Source organism: Pleurodeles waltl, chromosome 9 (assembly GCF_031143425.1).
Source record: "Pleurodeles waltl isolate 20211129_DDA chromosome 9, aPleWal1.hap1.20221129, whole genome shotgun sequence".
Lineage (NCBI taxonomy): Eukaryota > Metazoa > Chordata > Amphibia > Caudata > Salamandridae > Pleurodeles > Pleurodeles waltl.
In genome coordinates, this window is record NC_090448.1 from 895156469 (window position 1) to 895173855 (window position 17387).

At 43.2% G+C, this 17387-nt stretch overlaps 1 protein-coding gene across 2 annotated transcripts in view; it reads left to right on the top strand.

Moving 5' to 3' along the window:
* The window catches only part of PPP4R4 (protein phosphatase 4 regulatory subunit 4), a 1510494-nt gene that overhangs the window by 369255 nt on the left and 1123852 nt on the right, over window positions 1-17387 (top strand). For both annotated transcript variants that reach the window (XM_069208239.1, XM_069208238.1), the window contains exon 4: window positions 2742-2889. In XM_069208239.1, coding sequence (XP_069064340.1) covers window positions 2742-2889 — 148 coding nt within the window. The remainder of the gene's footprint in view (window positions 1-2741; window positions 2890-17387) is intronic.

Below are 17387 nucleotides of genomic sequence, written 5' to 3' on the forward strand. Positions count from 1 at the left end.
GCTGAGAGATCGCAACCTGCGCCGCGGGACTTTCGGACCGTCGCGTGGCTGGCTTTTTCGACGCGCATCGCCGTGCCGAGCTGTTTTCGACGCATATAACCGTGCAGGGTTATTTTCGACGCACACCGCCCGTGCGGGGTTATTTTTGACGCAAACCAGGTACATTTACACGCTAGCAGCGCTAGTGTGTTGTTACAACTACCTAAAGACTCTTTTTATTTTTAAACCTTTTAAAAATCATAACTTGACTTGTGTATGTTGGATTTTTGTCGTTTTGGTCTTGTTTTGTCTAGATAAATATTTCCTATTTTTCTAAACTGGTGTTGTGTCATTTTGTAGTGTTTTCATTAAGTTGCTGTGTGTGTTGGTACAAATACTTTACGCCCAGCACTCTGAGGTTAAGCCTACTGCTCTGCCAAGCTACCAAGGGGGTAAGCAGGGGTTAGCTGAGGGTGATCCTCTTTTATCCTAACTAGAGTGAGGGTCCTTGCTTGAACAGGGGGTAACCTGACTGTCAACCAAAGACCCCATTTCTAACACCTACCATATAACAATGTATAGTGCTTGCTTTCAGATTGGAAGCAGCTAGAAAAACAAGTCCAGGATTCATTTTATTAGTCAATTAACATCCAACTTTATGGTCAAATTGGATTTTATATTATTATTTTAGAAACAATGATTTTATAAAGTTGCCATTTTCGTGCCTAAAGCCAAAAGGACCTGTCTGCTAATGTCCACTGTCACATGACTACTGATGGCACCTCTGTGGTGAGATTTGCAATGATTCCACACAGTGGACAAAAGATTTGAGTGTAAGGAGGTGTTTTTCTTCCTTGAGCAGGATGGCCTGGGGGCTGTGCTCGGCAAATCTTGAGCTTCAGCTGATGCCTCCACAAGCACTGACAGATGTAGTACACACACAGACCTGTCTACCTTCTTACTTCTAGGATAACAATGCCTCAAACCTAGTGGGAGAGGAACCTGTCCTGGACTGTTTTGAAGTAACCACAAGGGAGCCCACCCCTTTGGGGTGGGCACATGGAATTCTACCCAGGGGAAGAAAGGTCCTGCCATGTTTGATTTAGGGAAAGAGCATACTGTGGCATAGTTTACAATAAAACATAGGAAGTGCTGGAGAAGTGGATAGGGTGGTCCCTGGGAACCTTTTCCCCATTGTTTAAGGGGTGACCAGGAGTTTATCTCAAGGGCTGGCATTGATCATACATGCAACATCTCCACTACCCTCCTCAGAACAATCCTGGATCTGTGAAGTTCAGAAGAAAGACTGGCCTGCTGTCTGAACCTCACAAAAGATTGAAACTGCTTGCCTTGAACCCCGGAACCTAGAAGTGACTTAATGGGTCAGTTGGCTGCTTTCCTGTTTGAACTACAGGGGCACAACAAGCTTCCAGAGGCCTTGTTCTCTACATCTGCCCACCTGACCAATCCTAAACCAGTTCCAACTGGACCTGCCCTGGACCCTGCTGCTGGCCTCTGTTGGAGTGAGTCCTATCACTCCACTGTTGACCCCTCCACCCCCAGGTCCACTTTCGCTGGGTGGTGTTAGAGTGTAGGCGTCCTGTTCTCAAAACTCCAACAGGTGGGTCTTAAAAATCTTTTGCCAACTTTCTATCTAGAGAACTGACAATTACCTGAATTATTATCGAAGTCACAGCAATCAACATCAAATTGCCAGTTGACCTCAACTTTCTGGTTTGCCCCAGTGTAGGCAATCTGATTTCCCAAAACATTTCTAAGTCTGAATGTAGAGGGCTTCATCAGGACTGACGCATCCTTCCTGGGCACAATCTTCGGAATTCATCTGCTCAGCGCTTTCCTGCCTTTGTCAACAACCCCCACTGCCACCCTGCTCTTCAGTGGCCTGCCATTGTTGAGCCGAGCTTTGGATCCTGCTTGCAGTCAGCAACTACTTTTTCTACATAAATGTTTCTAAGACGTTGTACCTGAACAACCTGTTTCCTGTATTTGATCTGCGACCCATCGTGCTCAACCATAACTTATGACTTCAATTTGGTCTAGTGAGATAACTGCGGTTGACTCTTTGTTTTGGTGGTGCTTTTGTAATTCAAAATGTAAAAATTCATATCTTCAGTTCTACCGATTGGATTTTTGTTGCTCTGATGCTGTTTTTATTTATTAATATTTACTCTATTTTCCTAAATTGGATTTGGATTTTTCTTATATTGTATTTTCACATTATTGCTCATCCAACCTGACCAGGATTTTGATTGCTATATGAGGTGGGATCGAACCCCCTCAACTAATACCCTGGTAGTTTGTGTATGTTACCCTCGTCCTGTGTGCAGTTTCAAATTTACAATTTAACTTGGCAAAATAACCATTTTGCCAAGCCTAAACCTTGCTTTTTAATACATATGCCACCACTAAGGTAGGCCCTAAATAGCCCGTAAGGCAAGGTGCAGCTTATTTAAAAAGTTGAACATGTACTTTTAAATTTTACATAGCCCTAGCAGTCAAAACTGCTTATATTTGTTTTTCACTACTGCAAGACCCCTTTCACCCCACCCTCCCCCGCGCTGCGCCACCCCGCCCCAACAAAGCCCCATGAGCTGCTCCTGCACATAATTGTCTAATAACAGATGCCCTGTTGAGCCGACCATATAAAACGAACAGTTAATCTTTATTTTCTACTGCATAACATGTGGTTCTAATGCATTGATCAACCATGTAAAACATGTTTTTTCTTTCTGACTCTATAGGAGGTCCTACATCTTGCGGGAGTGGACATGCAGTTAACCGCAGCTTATTCCTTTTTGACTATTCTACAAGATGAGACCCTGTCCATTCATTCCTACTGCCACGCCTTCCTGCAAATCATTATGCAAAATCTGGAGCACAGAGACACAGGTCTGGATCATGACTACTTCGTTATAAATTATCCATATAGTCAATGTTTAAATTGTCTCGTTTGGATTGTTGCACAGTCTTGCATCGAAAGCCAGTTTGCAAAAATCCATATTAGGACCAAGTTAAGGGAAGTCAGTGTGTAAGAAATTATCACACTGGTCTGCTGCAAAGTGGGTTTCTGTATGTGTTTGTGAAAAAATATTGAATTATCAGGGTTCTGCATGGAAAATTAGCAAAGCATCATATTCGAGTCCTGCTGATGGGAGATATTTTCAGCAGCATGTTGGCAACTCAAACATTGCTAGTGAGATTGTATAGAGTTGGTGCCACATTGTTCAAAAATGCAATGTTAAGGGTTTTCATTGCCTTGTACCTACTTAAATATTAAAGGTACTCCAGTACTGTCTATGATTAGAAATAAATGACACCTAACCTTTCACACTTGCACTGAATAAAACAAGAAACATGAATTGGGTTAAATGGGCTTCAGGAGCACTGAAAGAGATGTTTGTAGGAAAACACTTCGCGTATAGAGAAGGCATGGCACATGCTGGGTTAAATGGTGTGTGTGTGTGTGTAGGTATAGCTGAGCAAGGTTTCACTCCTGGCCCATAAATCAGCGGTATGCATACAGGGATGCTCAATCACTATCACTAGGTTCCAAAATAACCACCAACTATGTAAATGGTTCCTATTGAGGTCTGTTTCGTGCAATTTTATCTTGTGTTGAAACAGAGGCAGTCTTGACCCTAAATTGGCCCTCCTCGGAAGTAAGATCATTATTATACTAACTGGTCTACCAGATTCATCGTTATTCATGACGGTATAGATGCACTTTTTAAACATTTCTAGACATTCTTCAAGCCTTTCCGGGTGGAATGTGTATGAATTATATAGCCAATGAGTGCAATGATTTACTTCTAACTTTTGATAACTTGGCGTTCACTTCCAAAAATATAATTGTATGTTCTGACCAGTCTACTTCCCGTGCATTTACTTTCCTGTTTTGAGCCTAATGTGATATAATCCATTATAGGATACGCCCTCTATAATATGGGAAAAAGTTGTCCGATAGATGAAATCCTAATTCATTCTTCCTGTATGGAATGAGGTTGCTGGAGGGACCATAGTGTCATTAAAAAACCTTATGTTTAGATCTCTCATAAGTATCAACTACATTTGCTGCAGCATAAAGGACATTATCGACCCTAAAACTTCTGAAGTGAAATACTCACATTGTTTTTTGGGGTGGGGCGACTCTATATTCCACCTTCAAGGTGAGTGTTAGTATGCAATTGTTGGATTTTCACAACTAGCTGTTCATGGGAGATGCAGGCCTTGAATGTGGCTTCATTAGCCCCTTCGCTGCCCGGCCTTTTCCCCCTCAGGTGGCAGGCCTTTTTTGGCTATTTGGGGGCAGTTCACGCTTAGGCCCTCATAACGTTTTGTCCACATAAGCTACCCACGTCAAATTTACGTCCTTTTTTCCCAAAATCGTAGGGATTCTAGAGGTACCCAGAGTTGTTTTGGTTCCCCCGGAGGCCACCAAGAAATTAGCCAAAATACAGCAAAAATGTAGTTTTGTAAAAAAAAAAAATCGGAAAAAGGGCTGCAGAAGAAGGCTTGTGGTTTCTTTCCTGAAAATGGCATCAACAAAACATTTGCGGTGCTAAAATCACCATCTTCCCAGCTTTCAGGAGCAGGCAGACTTGAATCGGGAAACCACATTTATCAACACAATTTTGGCATTTTACTGGGACGTACCACATTTTTACAATTTTTTGTGTTTTTAGCCTACGTCTAGTTAATGACAGAAATGGGTGTGAAACTAATGCTGGATCCTGGGAAGCTAAACATTTCTGAAAAGTAGACAAACTTCTGAATCCAGCAAAGGGTCATTTGTGTAGATTCCACAAGTTTTTCCTACAGAAAATAACAGCTAAAATAATTGAGGTGAAAAAAGAGCCATTTCTGTCAACGTTTCCTTCTATAACTTTTTCCTGCCATGTCAGATTTTTAAAAGTAATATACCGTTAGGTCTGCTGGACTCTTCTGGTTGTGGGGATATATTGTGCTTGTAGGTTCATCAAGAACCCTAGGTACCCAGAGCCAATAAATGAGGTGCATCTTACAATGTTTTTTCAATGTGTACTGGGTATACAGTATATTATTTGGTAAAATATAAAGAGTCAAAAATAGGTATCAAGGAAACCTTTGTAGTTCCAAAATGGGCACTAGATATGGTGTTGTGAATCAGTAGGTATTTGCCCATCTCTGAATTCCAGGATCCCCACCCAAGCATGTGTGAATTACAGGGCATTTCTCAAACACATCAATTTTACACACTGGCTTACATTTGGCAGGAAAAAATGTAGAGCGAGACAAGAAACAATAACCCTTGTTCTGCTATTCTGTGTTCCCCCAAGTCTCCTGATCAACATGTTCCTTTCTTGTATGGGTAGGCCTAATGCCTGTGACAGGAAACGCAACATGGACACATCACATTTTCTCAAAGAAAACTGACCTGTTTTTTGCAAAGTGCCTAGCAGTGGATTTTGGTCTCTAGCTCGGCCGGCACCTAGGAAAACCTAGCAAACTTGGACATTTCTGAAAATTAGACACCTAGGGGAATTCAGAATAGGGTGACTTGTGGGGCTCTCACCGTGTTCTATTCCCAGAATCCTTTCCAAACCTCAAAATTTGGCAAAAAAGCCACTTTTTCCTTATATTTTGGTGATGGAAAGTTTTGGAATGAAGGAGGAGCCCCAAATTTCCTTCAACCCAGCGTTCCCCCCAACTACCAATAAAAAGGCTACCTCTCTTGTGTGGGTAGGCCTAGTGCCTGCAACAGTAAATGCCCCAAAAAACTATTTGGAAACATCACATTTTCCGAAAGAAAACTGACCTGTTTTTTGCGAAGTGCCTAGCTTTGGATTTTGGCCTTTAGTTCAGCCGGCACCTAGGAAAACCTACCAAACCTGGACATTTCTAAAAACTAGACACCCAGGGTTATTCAGAATGGGGTGACTTGTGGGGCTCTCACCAGGTGCTGTTACCCAGAATCCTTTGCAAACCTCAATTTGGCAAAAAAACACATTTTCCTCACATTTTGGTGATGGAAAGTTCTGGGATCTAAGAGGAGCCACAAATTGCCCTCCAACCAGAGTTCCCCCAAGTCTCCCGATAAAAAGGGTACCTCACTTGTGTGGGTAGGGTTATTGCTCGTGGCAGAAAATACTCCAAAACACAACGTCGACATATTACATTTTCCCAAAGAAAACTGACCTGTTTTTTTGCAAAGTGCCTAGATGTGGATTATGGCCTCTAGCTCAGCCGGCACCTAGGAAAACCTACCAAACTTGGACATTTCTAAAAACTAGACACTTAGGGGAATTCAGAATGGGTGACTTGTGGGGCTCTCACCAGGTTCTGTTACCCAGAATCCAGAACAACACTTTTTCCGCACATTTCGGTGATGGAAAGTTCTGGAATCTAAGAGGAGCCACAAATTTCCTCCCACCCAGCGTTCCCCCAAGTCTCCTGATAAAAATTGTACCTCCCTTGTGTGGGTTGGCCTAGTGCCCGCGACAGGAAATGCCCCAAAACACAGTGACATCAAAATGATCTATTACAAAACTACCGGGGGTGGGAGGGAGTGGTTTACCTGTGTTTATCGCCCCAGGTGTGGCTCTCATCTAGGGAAACCTACCAAACCCAGACATTTTTGAAAACTAGACAGTCCAGCGTTCATCATTGGTGTCCAACCCGAGACACCTAGCGCGTCATGGGTGTACTGCAACACCTTATTACAGCGGAGCAGGTTTTGCCATTGTTACCACACATACTGGTTGGATTTGCCATGAGGGTGACTGATGGTTCAGTAGTTCAAATTTGATTAACAAGAGATTTCACTAAAATAAAATGCACTGTTGATAACTGAAAGGCCGAAAAACAGAACCAATGACTCACAGCTTGTGAGCTGTAAAGCCGCGACACGGCACGAACCACTTTACAGTTCATTCACACGCCTTTCATTCATGACATGCACAAGACCATTCACACCGCCAGCCACGGGCCCAGCACATTACAACACTCGCATCAACAGACAGCGCCATTTAAGGGCCCATCACTTTCATACGCCCGCATGCCTGATAAAGCAATCACACCAGCTGATGGGAGTGTGTGGATTAGCGTTTGGCTGGCAGCCCAGCGCCACTCCACGCACACCTCCATCAAAGCATCACCCCATGCACACCGTACACACCAAATAAAACAAATGTATGGGCAAGTTTTTATACCACACGTAAGACTTACGAAGAGCAGTGTAAGGTTCCAACCTCTGATCTACTCTATCAACACCACCCATATGCTTATTTTAGTCCAAAATGCACGCAGGTTTCTGCACTTCCGCAACCTGACCCCAAACAGTCACAGGGGAAGTACTAGCAGCTCATTATTGCGCAAGGCAGTGCACTGTCCCCTCTCAGGTTTTTTACAGACAAGCTCCCTTGGATAACCTTTCCGGTTAGAACGGATTGTGCCACAAGCATCAGTGTCCACTCTGAACAATTCCTTGAACAACTGCACTCCATTGTATAAGGTATCTACGTACAAATGGTGACCTTTGTTAAACATTCGCCTACCAAGTTCCCACACAGTTTTCTCACTAACTCCAAAACTTGGCAGACACCTGGGGGGGGGGGTTTGGGGAGAGGTTCAGGGGGGGTTTGGGGAGGGGGGGGAGAGGCACAATACTGGAATCCCTACCAGTGTAGGCCCTAAAATTATAAACATGTCCTGTACTACTTTCAGATAGCATATACAATTTAATTCCATACCGTGCCCTCTTGGTAGGAATGTACTGCTTAAAAACCAAAGGCCCTTTGAACAGGACCAAAGACTCGTCCACCCTTATTTCTTTGCCTGGAACATACACCTCTGAAAAACAGTCTACAAAATGATCAAGGACAGGCCTAATCTTAAATCGACGGTCACAATCAGAGTGATCTTGTGGCAAGGCTAAAGTATTGTCAACAAAATGCAGCATATGAAGAAGAAGCAAATACCGATTACGAGCCATGGTTGTAGGCAACATAGCCATTGCCATCAAGGGACTAGTAGACCAATAAGAAGCCAGTGACGGCTTCCTTATCACCCCAATCAAAAAAGTCAAACCAAAGAACTTTTTCACCTCTTCCAGATTTGTGGGAATCCACTGGGTAGCTCTAGACTGAGGCCTAAGTCTGGCAGCGTTGTCCCTCAAATACTGCTCCACATACAAATTAGTCTGCTCACCAATCTCTTCCAAAAATATATCATCCATAAACAACTCAAAGAAGTTGACAGGCAAAATGTTTTCTGTATTTACTCTACACCCTTGAGACTCGTAAAGGTAGGCAACTGTGGCTGCTCTATGTTTGGGGCAACCCAGGTGTCAGGTCTTCCAATGGAAGACCTTTCAGCCCCAGGCTGCTGCACTATTGGCACATCAGTGTCCTCCTCTAAAACAGGCCCTTCATCTGCACTGAGAGTGGCTTCCTCATCAGAAGATTCCTCTTGGACAGAAAACTCACTGCTAGAATCTCTCAGTTCCTCCTCTGCCTCAGATGCAGAGCCAGTCTCATAATCATGGTCAGGAGATGACTCAAAAAGCATGCGAACAACCTGCTGAGCGGTCACTCTGCGGCTAGCCATGATCCTTTCTAAGAAGTGTAACTTGACAAATGTGCAAACAACAACCAGCACTGTCTAAAATAAGTAATAAACAAAGTGTGGCTTTATCAAAAGAGTTATGTACTCAAAAACTATACCACTCACTTGCCTGAAAAAGTTAGACTCACCAGCAACTGTTCTGCACAGACACAGCAATCACCAATGATATCCCACTAAAAAGAAAAAAGAAAACCAAACTAGACATAAGACAACACAAATATAATTGTGCACAAACTTAAGGACAATTTCACACACATTCCTCTATTTAGTACACCACCTAGAAACGTCATTCATGCATAGCAACAATACTCCTTTGGAGTAAATTGTTTTTACTTACCTAAAACATGCAACCTAGAACAAAAAGGAAACCTAAACTGTTATAATCACAAAAGCAAATACTTCGTCATTTGACAAACACCCCACCACCAAACATTTAGAAATTTTCCCTGCTGTCTAGTGTTCTCTGCCCCCCTTGGTGGCAGGTAGCCCTAAAACAACTAGGCCGACCAGTACTACGCTGATTCCCTTGCCTAAGGGGCTGCCATCCACACAAAACCAAAAAAAAACAAAAAAATCCCAGGCGCCTTTGGGGCAGATGGGCCTAAAATAAATAGGCCGATCTGCCCCCATGGGAGGCAGAAATGGCATAAAATATATTGCCCTCCTTGCCCAAGGGGTCACCCCCCACACAAACCACACGCACACATAAAAACAAAAATCCATGGTGTATAGTGGGCATTCCTGCTGCCCGATCGCATCGCAATAGGGCAGCAGGAATGCTGAAAGGGACATCGAGGGAAAGGAAAAGCCTCTCCTTTGCCCTGATGCCTCTTTTTTTAGCAATCTCCCGCTGGCCTGAGAAGAAACTTACCTTCTTCTCCCTCGATGCGCTGGAAGCGCATGGCTTCCAGCGCGTCAGATGGCCTCTAATGATGTCAGCGCATGATCGCACGCTGATTTCATTAGATGGGGGCGGGGGTAGAAGGGGAAGCGATTCCCCTTCCAGCCCTTCCCTGGAGGGATGGGAGGGGGCCCCTCAGGGGGGAGAGCTAACGCGTCCCCCGAGGGCAGGGTGCAGGACGTAACGGTTACGTCCTGGGCACCCGAGCAGTGCTGCCCAGGACGTAACTGTTACGTCCAAGGTAGCTGAGGGGTTCATTGGTTTGTTGTTTACTTTGCTGCATCCAACTGTAATGTGATCTTATATTGAACATTTATTGTTTGTGAATTTGTTAAGAGCAGGTTTCCTTTCCATGGAACACGGCTTTCATGTACTCTCACTGTTGTATTGATTGTATGTCTTTAACCCCTTGGTTGCCCCGGACGAGGTGGTCTCGTTCTTGGCACCGGTTGTCCGGTGCTGAGGACGAGACCACCTCGTCTGGCTATGGGCCCCCGGGGGGAGCGCTAGCGCTCCCCCCAATGGGCGAGCACCCCCCTCCCCTGGGCAGAGATGGAAAGGGAATCACTTCCCCTTCTACCCCCACCCCCCCGTAACCCCTGTGGCGCCTGATGACGTGAGCGCGCTTTCGCGCTCTGACCTCATCAGAGGCCTTCCCCCCCCCCGGCGCTGGAAGCTCAGCTTCCAGCGCACGATCGAGAGGCATGAAAGGACAGGAAAGGATTTTCATTGGGCAGCAGAAATGCAACTAGACACCAAGGAATTTTTATTTTGTTTGTTATGTGAAATAAGGGGAGCGGCCCCTTGGGCAAGGGCCGCTCCTCTGGAGGCAAATTATTTATAGGCCATTTCTGCCCCCCCTGGGGCAGATTGGCCTAAAATTATTAGACCGATCTGCCCCCGGGGGGGGGGGGGTTGGGGGAGGGGGTGGAAAACCACTAGACACCATGGATAATTTTTATTTAGTTTATTTTTATTTTTTTATGTTTGGGGAGCGACCCCTTGGGCAAGGGTCGCTCCGGGGGGGAGGGGGAATTATTATTAGGCCATTTCTGCCCCCCCCTGGGGACAGATCAGCCTATTTTTGTTAGGCCAGTCTGCCCCCAAAGGGGGCAGAAACCTCTAGACACCATTGATTGGTGTGTGTGTGTATGTGTGTGTTTTGTTTTGGGTGGGCAGCCCCTTGGGCAAGGGTCGCGCCCCATGGGGGCACATTACTGTTGGCCATAACTGCCCCCCTTGGGGGCAGATTGGCCTATTTTTGGAAGGCCCATCTACCCCCAAGGGGGGCAGAAAGCCCACCGGAGACCAGGGAAGATTTGTTTTTCAAAATAAGAGGATTGGGTTATGGCCATACCCCCACCCCAAATAAATGGGGCCAAAGTTGTTCTGGCCCCCAGTGGGCAGATTGGGCAATTACCCCGATCCACACCCCGGGGGGACAGAAAGTCTACTAGATGTCAGGGAATAAAAACAATAAAAGCAAATAGTGGGGTGGTGGCTACCAACCAGTATGGGCCTGGTTATGCCCCCACCCAAACTGAAGGAGCTAACAGTCATCCAGCTCTCCCCTGCACACTAAAACATCTTATCCCATGGCAAGCAAGAGGACATTTGATTATTTTTGGTTTTGTTTTACATTTGGGCCATGAGAGCTTGGTAACTCTCAAAATCGTCCCACTTGGAATGGTGAGGGCTGCACTTTTTTTTAATTTGAGAAGCTGCCATGTAGAAAAATCCACAAGACCTAGACACATCTGAAAACTAAACATCTAGTTGATCCCAGGGTGGTATGCTTCACATGCACTCCGCACCATTTCCTCAACCACAATGCCCTGCAAACCTGCAACTTTGCTGGAAAGCACACATTTTTCCCACATTTTTTAGATGGAACCTTCCGGAATCTGCAGGAATCCACAAAATTCCTACCACCCAGCATTGTCTCATCTATACCGATAAAATTTCTGCTGCACTTGTCAGCTTAAAAATGTTTTTTTTCAAACTGCCCTTTTGGACCCTGTTTGGTTCCCCCTCAATTTCAACATGTTTTTGGCTCTTCCCTGTCAAGAAACACTTGGCCCATCCACACAAGTGAGGTACCATTTTTATTGGGAGACTTGGAGGAACACTGGGTAGAAGGAAATGTGTGGCTTCTCTCAGATTCCAGAACTTTCTGTCACCGAAATGTGAGGAAAAAGTGTTTTTTTTTGGCCACATTTTGAGGATTGCAAACGATTCTGGGCAACAGAACCTCGTGAGAGCCCCACAAGTCACCCCATCGTGGATTCCCCTAGGTCTCTAGTTTTCAAAAATGCACAGGTTTGGTAGGTTTCCCTAGGTGGCGGCTGAGCTAGAGGCCAAAATCCACAGGTAGGCTCTTTGCAAAAAAAAACTCTGTTTTCTTTGAGAAAATGTGATGTGTCCACTTTGTGTTTTGGGGCATTTCCTGTCGCGGGCACTAGGCCTACCCACACAAGTGAGGTACCATTTTTATCAAGAGACTTGGGGGAACACTGGGTGGAAGGAAATTTGTGGCTCCTCTCAGATTCCAGAACTTTCTGTCACCGAAATGTGAGGAAGAAGTGTTTTTTAGCCACATTTTGAAGTTTGCAAAGGATTCTGGGTAACAGAACCTGGTGAGAGCCCCACCATTTTTATTGGGAGACTCGGGGGAACAAAGAATAGCAAAACAAGTGTTATTGCCCATTGTCTTTCTCTACATTGTTTCCTTCCAAATTTAAGGCAGTGTGCAAAAAAGACGTCTATTTGAGAAATGCCCTGTAGTTCACATGCTAGTATGGGCACCCCAGAATTCAGAGCTGTGCAAATAACCACTGCTCCTCAACACCTTATCTTGTGCCCAGTTTGGAAATACAAAGGTTTTCTTGATACCTATTTTTGACTCTTTATATTTCAGCAAATAAATTGCTGTATACCCGTTATAGAATGAAAACCCACTGCAAGGTGCAGCTCATTTATTGGCTCTGGGTACCTAGGGTTCTTGATGCAAGCCTTATATCTCCCAGCAACTAGAAGAGTCCAGCAGACGTAACGGTATATTGCTTTCAAAAATCTGACTTTGCAGGAAAAAGTTACAGAGTAAAATGTAGAGAAAAATTGCAGTTTTTTTTAACCTCAATTTCAATATATATTTTTTTCAGTTATTTTCTGTAGGAAACCCTTGTAGGATCTACACAAATTACCCGTTGCTGAATTCAGAATTTTGTCTACTTTTCAAAAATGTTTAGGTTTCTGGGAATCCAGCATTGGTTTCACACCCATTTCTGTCACTGACTGGAAGGAGGCTGAAAGCACAAAAAATCGTAAAAATGGAGTATGTCCCAGTAAAATGCCAAAATTGTGTTGAAAAATTGGGTTTTCTGGTTCAAGTCTGCCTGTTCCTGAAAGCTGGGAAGCTGGTGATTTTAGGACTGCAAACCCTCTGTTGATGCCAATTTCTGGGAAAAAACCACAAGCCTTCTTCTGCAGCCCTTTTTTCCAATTTCTTTAAAAAAAAACGAAATTTGAACTGTATTTTGGCTAATTTCTTGGTCTCCCTCTAGAATTCCTAGGATGTTGGAAAAAAAGGACGCAAATTTGGCATGGGTAGCTTATGTGGACAAAAAGTTATGAGGGCCTAAGTGCGCCCTGCCTTAAATAGCCCAAAAAAGGCCTGGCACCTGAGGGGGGGGGGGGGGAAAGGCCTGGCAGCGAAGGGGTTAATTATAAAAGTCGAGCATGAACAACTTATTGCAATCATGGTTTGTGGGTTTCTCTTTATGTATTTGTGTACTGCAAGTGATCCAGTTCTCCCGCTTCTCAAGAGAATTCTCCTTTTGTGTCTATACTATGCTAACGCTGGCGTCAGGTTACTTCTCAGCATGACTGAAACATGTAAGAAGAGTCCTTGATCAGCATGTCTGAATATTCGGTAGTCATCTTACGTTTTAAGCTGTTTATGGTCCTAGCTCACCATATGCAATACAGACATTTACAAATAGTTAACCAACCTGATTCGCACACTTGGCTTGCACATCTGAGTTACTTGGATATGAACTTTAATTACATAATGCCATGTAGCCTCTAATGGCCCTCGCATGGTGGTAGCAACCTTAATTTAATTGTCATTTATTAGTTAAGAAAAACAAAGTAACACGTTTCTGTTGTGGCTTTTCATAGGACCGCGGCAATTTTAATTATGCCAGATTAACTGCCATGATTTTGGTAAATTTATGTAACAAAATGTACGGAAGATTAACAGAGATTACGCTATTATGCCACATCACATACTTTCAGGTATGAAATTTAATGTAAGATGAGGTGTTCTGGTAATTTTTTCAAAGCAAGCGGCATTTCAGGTAAATTTTTTATCCAAGAGGACTATTTGAGTATTTTTTTAGCATGAACCTAAAATCCTGAACGCAGACAGCGGTGTTTTGAATGCAAGAGCAGTTCACTTAATGTGGACGGTCAAAATAAAATTCAGGTACATTTTTTTTTTTTTTTCTTTTTACGTGAAGGAACCTTTTGGGTAATTTTCGAGCAAAAAACTACAAACCTAAATGAAAGTGGTATTGCTTTTAGCATGAGCAACCAGAAAACGTGGGTAATTTCTTCAGCAACAATTGCATTTTGCATAATTATGCATAGTTTTGCATTATTTATGTGGTAATTTCACGCAATTACATAACATGAAGTTCACAATACATTGAGTTCTTGCAGTTTTCAATAAACCAAAGTTTTCTCCTGGAGTTGCTTGAAATAATATTGCACAAATCCCACATTTCAACATGACTTTTAGTTGGATTTGCAGGCAACAGTAATAGATGTAGTTGTTTCCCCTCATAAAGGTCAATCTGTTCAATTCTGATTTCAAACACTTACTCTATAACAATGATTATACCTCTAGAACCAGGCGCTACATCACTTTATTGAAAATGTTATGTTGTGATTACGTTTATATGTAGATTATCTGTTGATGTGATGAACCACTTTCCTTCTCAGATACTTTTTTATGGCACCAAACAATCAGGATATTAATTACATGGAGGTTACCATAACTTAACTTGGCGGAAGCCAGATTTACTAGAAAATAGAATGATTGTGGCACACTCATGTTATCCTCTTGTCCTCACTCCACAGCCGTGTGGAAGGGTCTGCCTGTTTCCCAATTCTTAACTGTATTGAAAATTAATTCAAAGGTCCATCACCTACCCTAATGATTTCTGAAGAAAGGGTATGACCCCATTAAAGTAGTTGGACCAATTAAAATGCGTTGATGGCTATCTAAAAATATTTCTTTTATCGAAACAGACACCCATTCCACCTTCCAGAACTCTATTATGAACCACATATAGGACTATGAAGTATGACAAATGGGTGATTTTACAAAAGTGACATTTACTAGCTACTGGTCCATTGCAATTTAGTGAAATCAAAGAACCTCTTCTAATGGCATATAAGCTGTGGAAATCATTTGAATATTTCTTTGTGGATCACTATAACATATGTCTAACAACATAATCGCCACTTTTGGTATGACTTCTCAGTGTTCTACTAAGAGATTCAAAATATTTGTCTTTATATCATCTGCTTAGGAAATTGGGTTATTAGTTAAGAGGGGTGAGAGCTGAGAGATTCAAAATATTTTTCTTTATATCATCTGCTTAGGAAATTGGGTTAATAGTTAAGAGGGGTGAGAGCCCTGCTCAAGTAATAAACACAGTCATTGTCCAGGTGGACCAAAGTTACTCACAAAACCTGTGCTTAACTCTCTGGTAACTTGACACAAAAAGCAGTCAGGGTTCACTTACAGGCAATGTGTAAAGTATTTGTGTAGCACTCAAACAGTAATAAGGTGAAAACAAAACACAAGAAAAATCCCAAACAAATTTAGAAAGGTAAGTTAATTTTAATAAATAAAATGACACCAAAAATCCAATCTGTAGAAAAGGAATTACAATTTTTTAAAATTTTAGCTAAAAATAGTACTGAAAAGCACAAAGTGCTACTCGAGGTTATCTGAACGCACTGGACCAGGTCAAAGACATGAGTTCAGGGCAACCACGATGGAGCGTGGGTCTGAAAGAAGCACTTTGCTTGTTCTGTTGAAGAGCTTGCGCTCTCAAAGTCCAAGTTAATGTGAGGAGCCTTAACTGGAGCTTGCAGTTCGTGAGAGCCACGAGGAAGCCATTATCACCTCAAGCAGGAGGTCTCTGATGGAGATTCACATTTATGGTCAATGCAGATGTTCACTGTTTAATGCAAAGATCAGATTCTTGTTGGAACTTCACCTTTACGGGCAACGTGGATTCGTTGCTATCATGGATGGTAGTCACTGATGTAAAAAGCAGGTCTTTGTTGGAGGTTTGCATTGGTGGACATTTCCAACAGACATTTCTTGGCATGAAGAGTCTCCTCATAGTTGTGAGTAGCCCAAAACGTCTAGATTTTCACCCAGAGTTCTGGAGAAGTACATGCTATAGCAATTAAGGGTCAAGGACCTGGGGGGCACTTCTTGGGGATCAGGGCTCACTTAAGCAGAGGCCAGCAGCAGGACTCAGACAGGTCCAGGCAGTTCCAGTTGGTGCTAGTCAGCTGGGCAGTTCCAAGGAGGCCTCTGGAAGCTTGTTGTGTCACTGTATCTCAAAGAGGAGGTCAGCCACATGACCTTGGAGTCATTTCTGGGGATCCTTGTTTCAAGGCGAGGAGGTCCCATTTTCATTCTTCAGACAGCAGGGCAGCCTGTCTTCTAAAACTTCCACGGGTCCAGGAGTGTTCTGATGAGAGGTTCTGAAAGAGCTGTTCTTATACCCAGGGCCGGCCTCTAAGTGGAGGAAGCACCCTTTATCGAATCTCTTCCTTTCCCACATTTGTCTCCAACCTGTTTAGGGTAAGAAATGTAATCTGCCACCCTGATGGATGGAGTACCCTCCGCCAAACTCTATATCCTTTCCTTTGACATCAAAAGCAGACATGATTTTTATATGCTTCATTACAAAAACATATGTTAAAATAATAAATAGCAATCCAAATGAATCAATTTCTTAATGTTAAGGATCCCTTACATTAAGGAACAAAATCCCATCATTTGATGTGGAGTTATTCAGCCTTAAGACCTTAGACATTGACACAGGTGTATGCAGTGTTGAATCACAGAAGTCTTACTGGGTGAAGAATTCAATCCACTTCACATACATCCCCAGGTTCCTCAGAGTTTACAACATTTACATTCATCATAATTCCAGCAGATGATCCTGATTAGACCTTCGGACCCATTACAGATTCCTTTCACTCCTGTCTCAAAGATAGTCATAGTACTTAAGACCTCATATATCCTCCTACTTTTGGGAGGGGATATGAAGTTGATCATACCTCTTGAGTCCTCATAGATTCTTCTGTCTGATACTAGAAGGGCACATTCGAGATGAAATCTTCGACAAGTTCTCTTCTTCCTTTGATACAAGGATTTGCCAAATTACCTGAGATTTTTCTTATTCCAGCAGCTACAAAGGCAGCTGTTCCAAACTTCTTCATGAATACAGGTAACTAGAACAATATCCAACGTAATCATAGCAGATCTTTGTTTAGACTCTGTCAGTATTGCAGCAGTCAGGATGGGCCATGTTTTGAGTGCAGAGTCAAGTCTTCCACTAGAAACATCTTCTAGTAGGAGCGAGAAAACATCTTCTAGTTGGAGAAAGAAAACATCTTGATGGTCTTTGGAGGAAAGTCTGCAGTACCAAAAGAACCGCATTAAAGGCTGCTAGTGCAGCATCACTGTTAGAATGTTAGAACAAATCTTTGGGGGAGTTTTTTGGTATATATTTGGATGAGCCTTTTAGAGATAGACATATAGAGTTCATGGAGTTTCTTACTGAGGGCC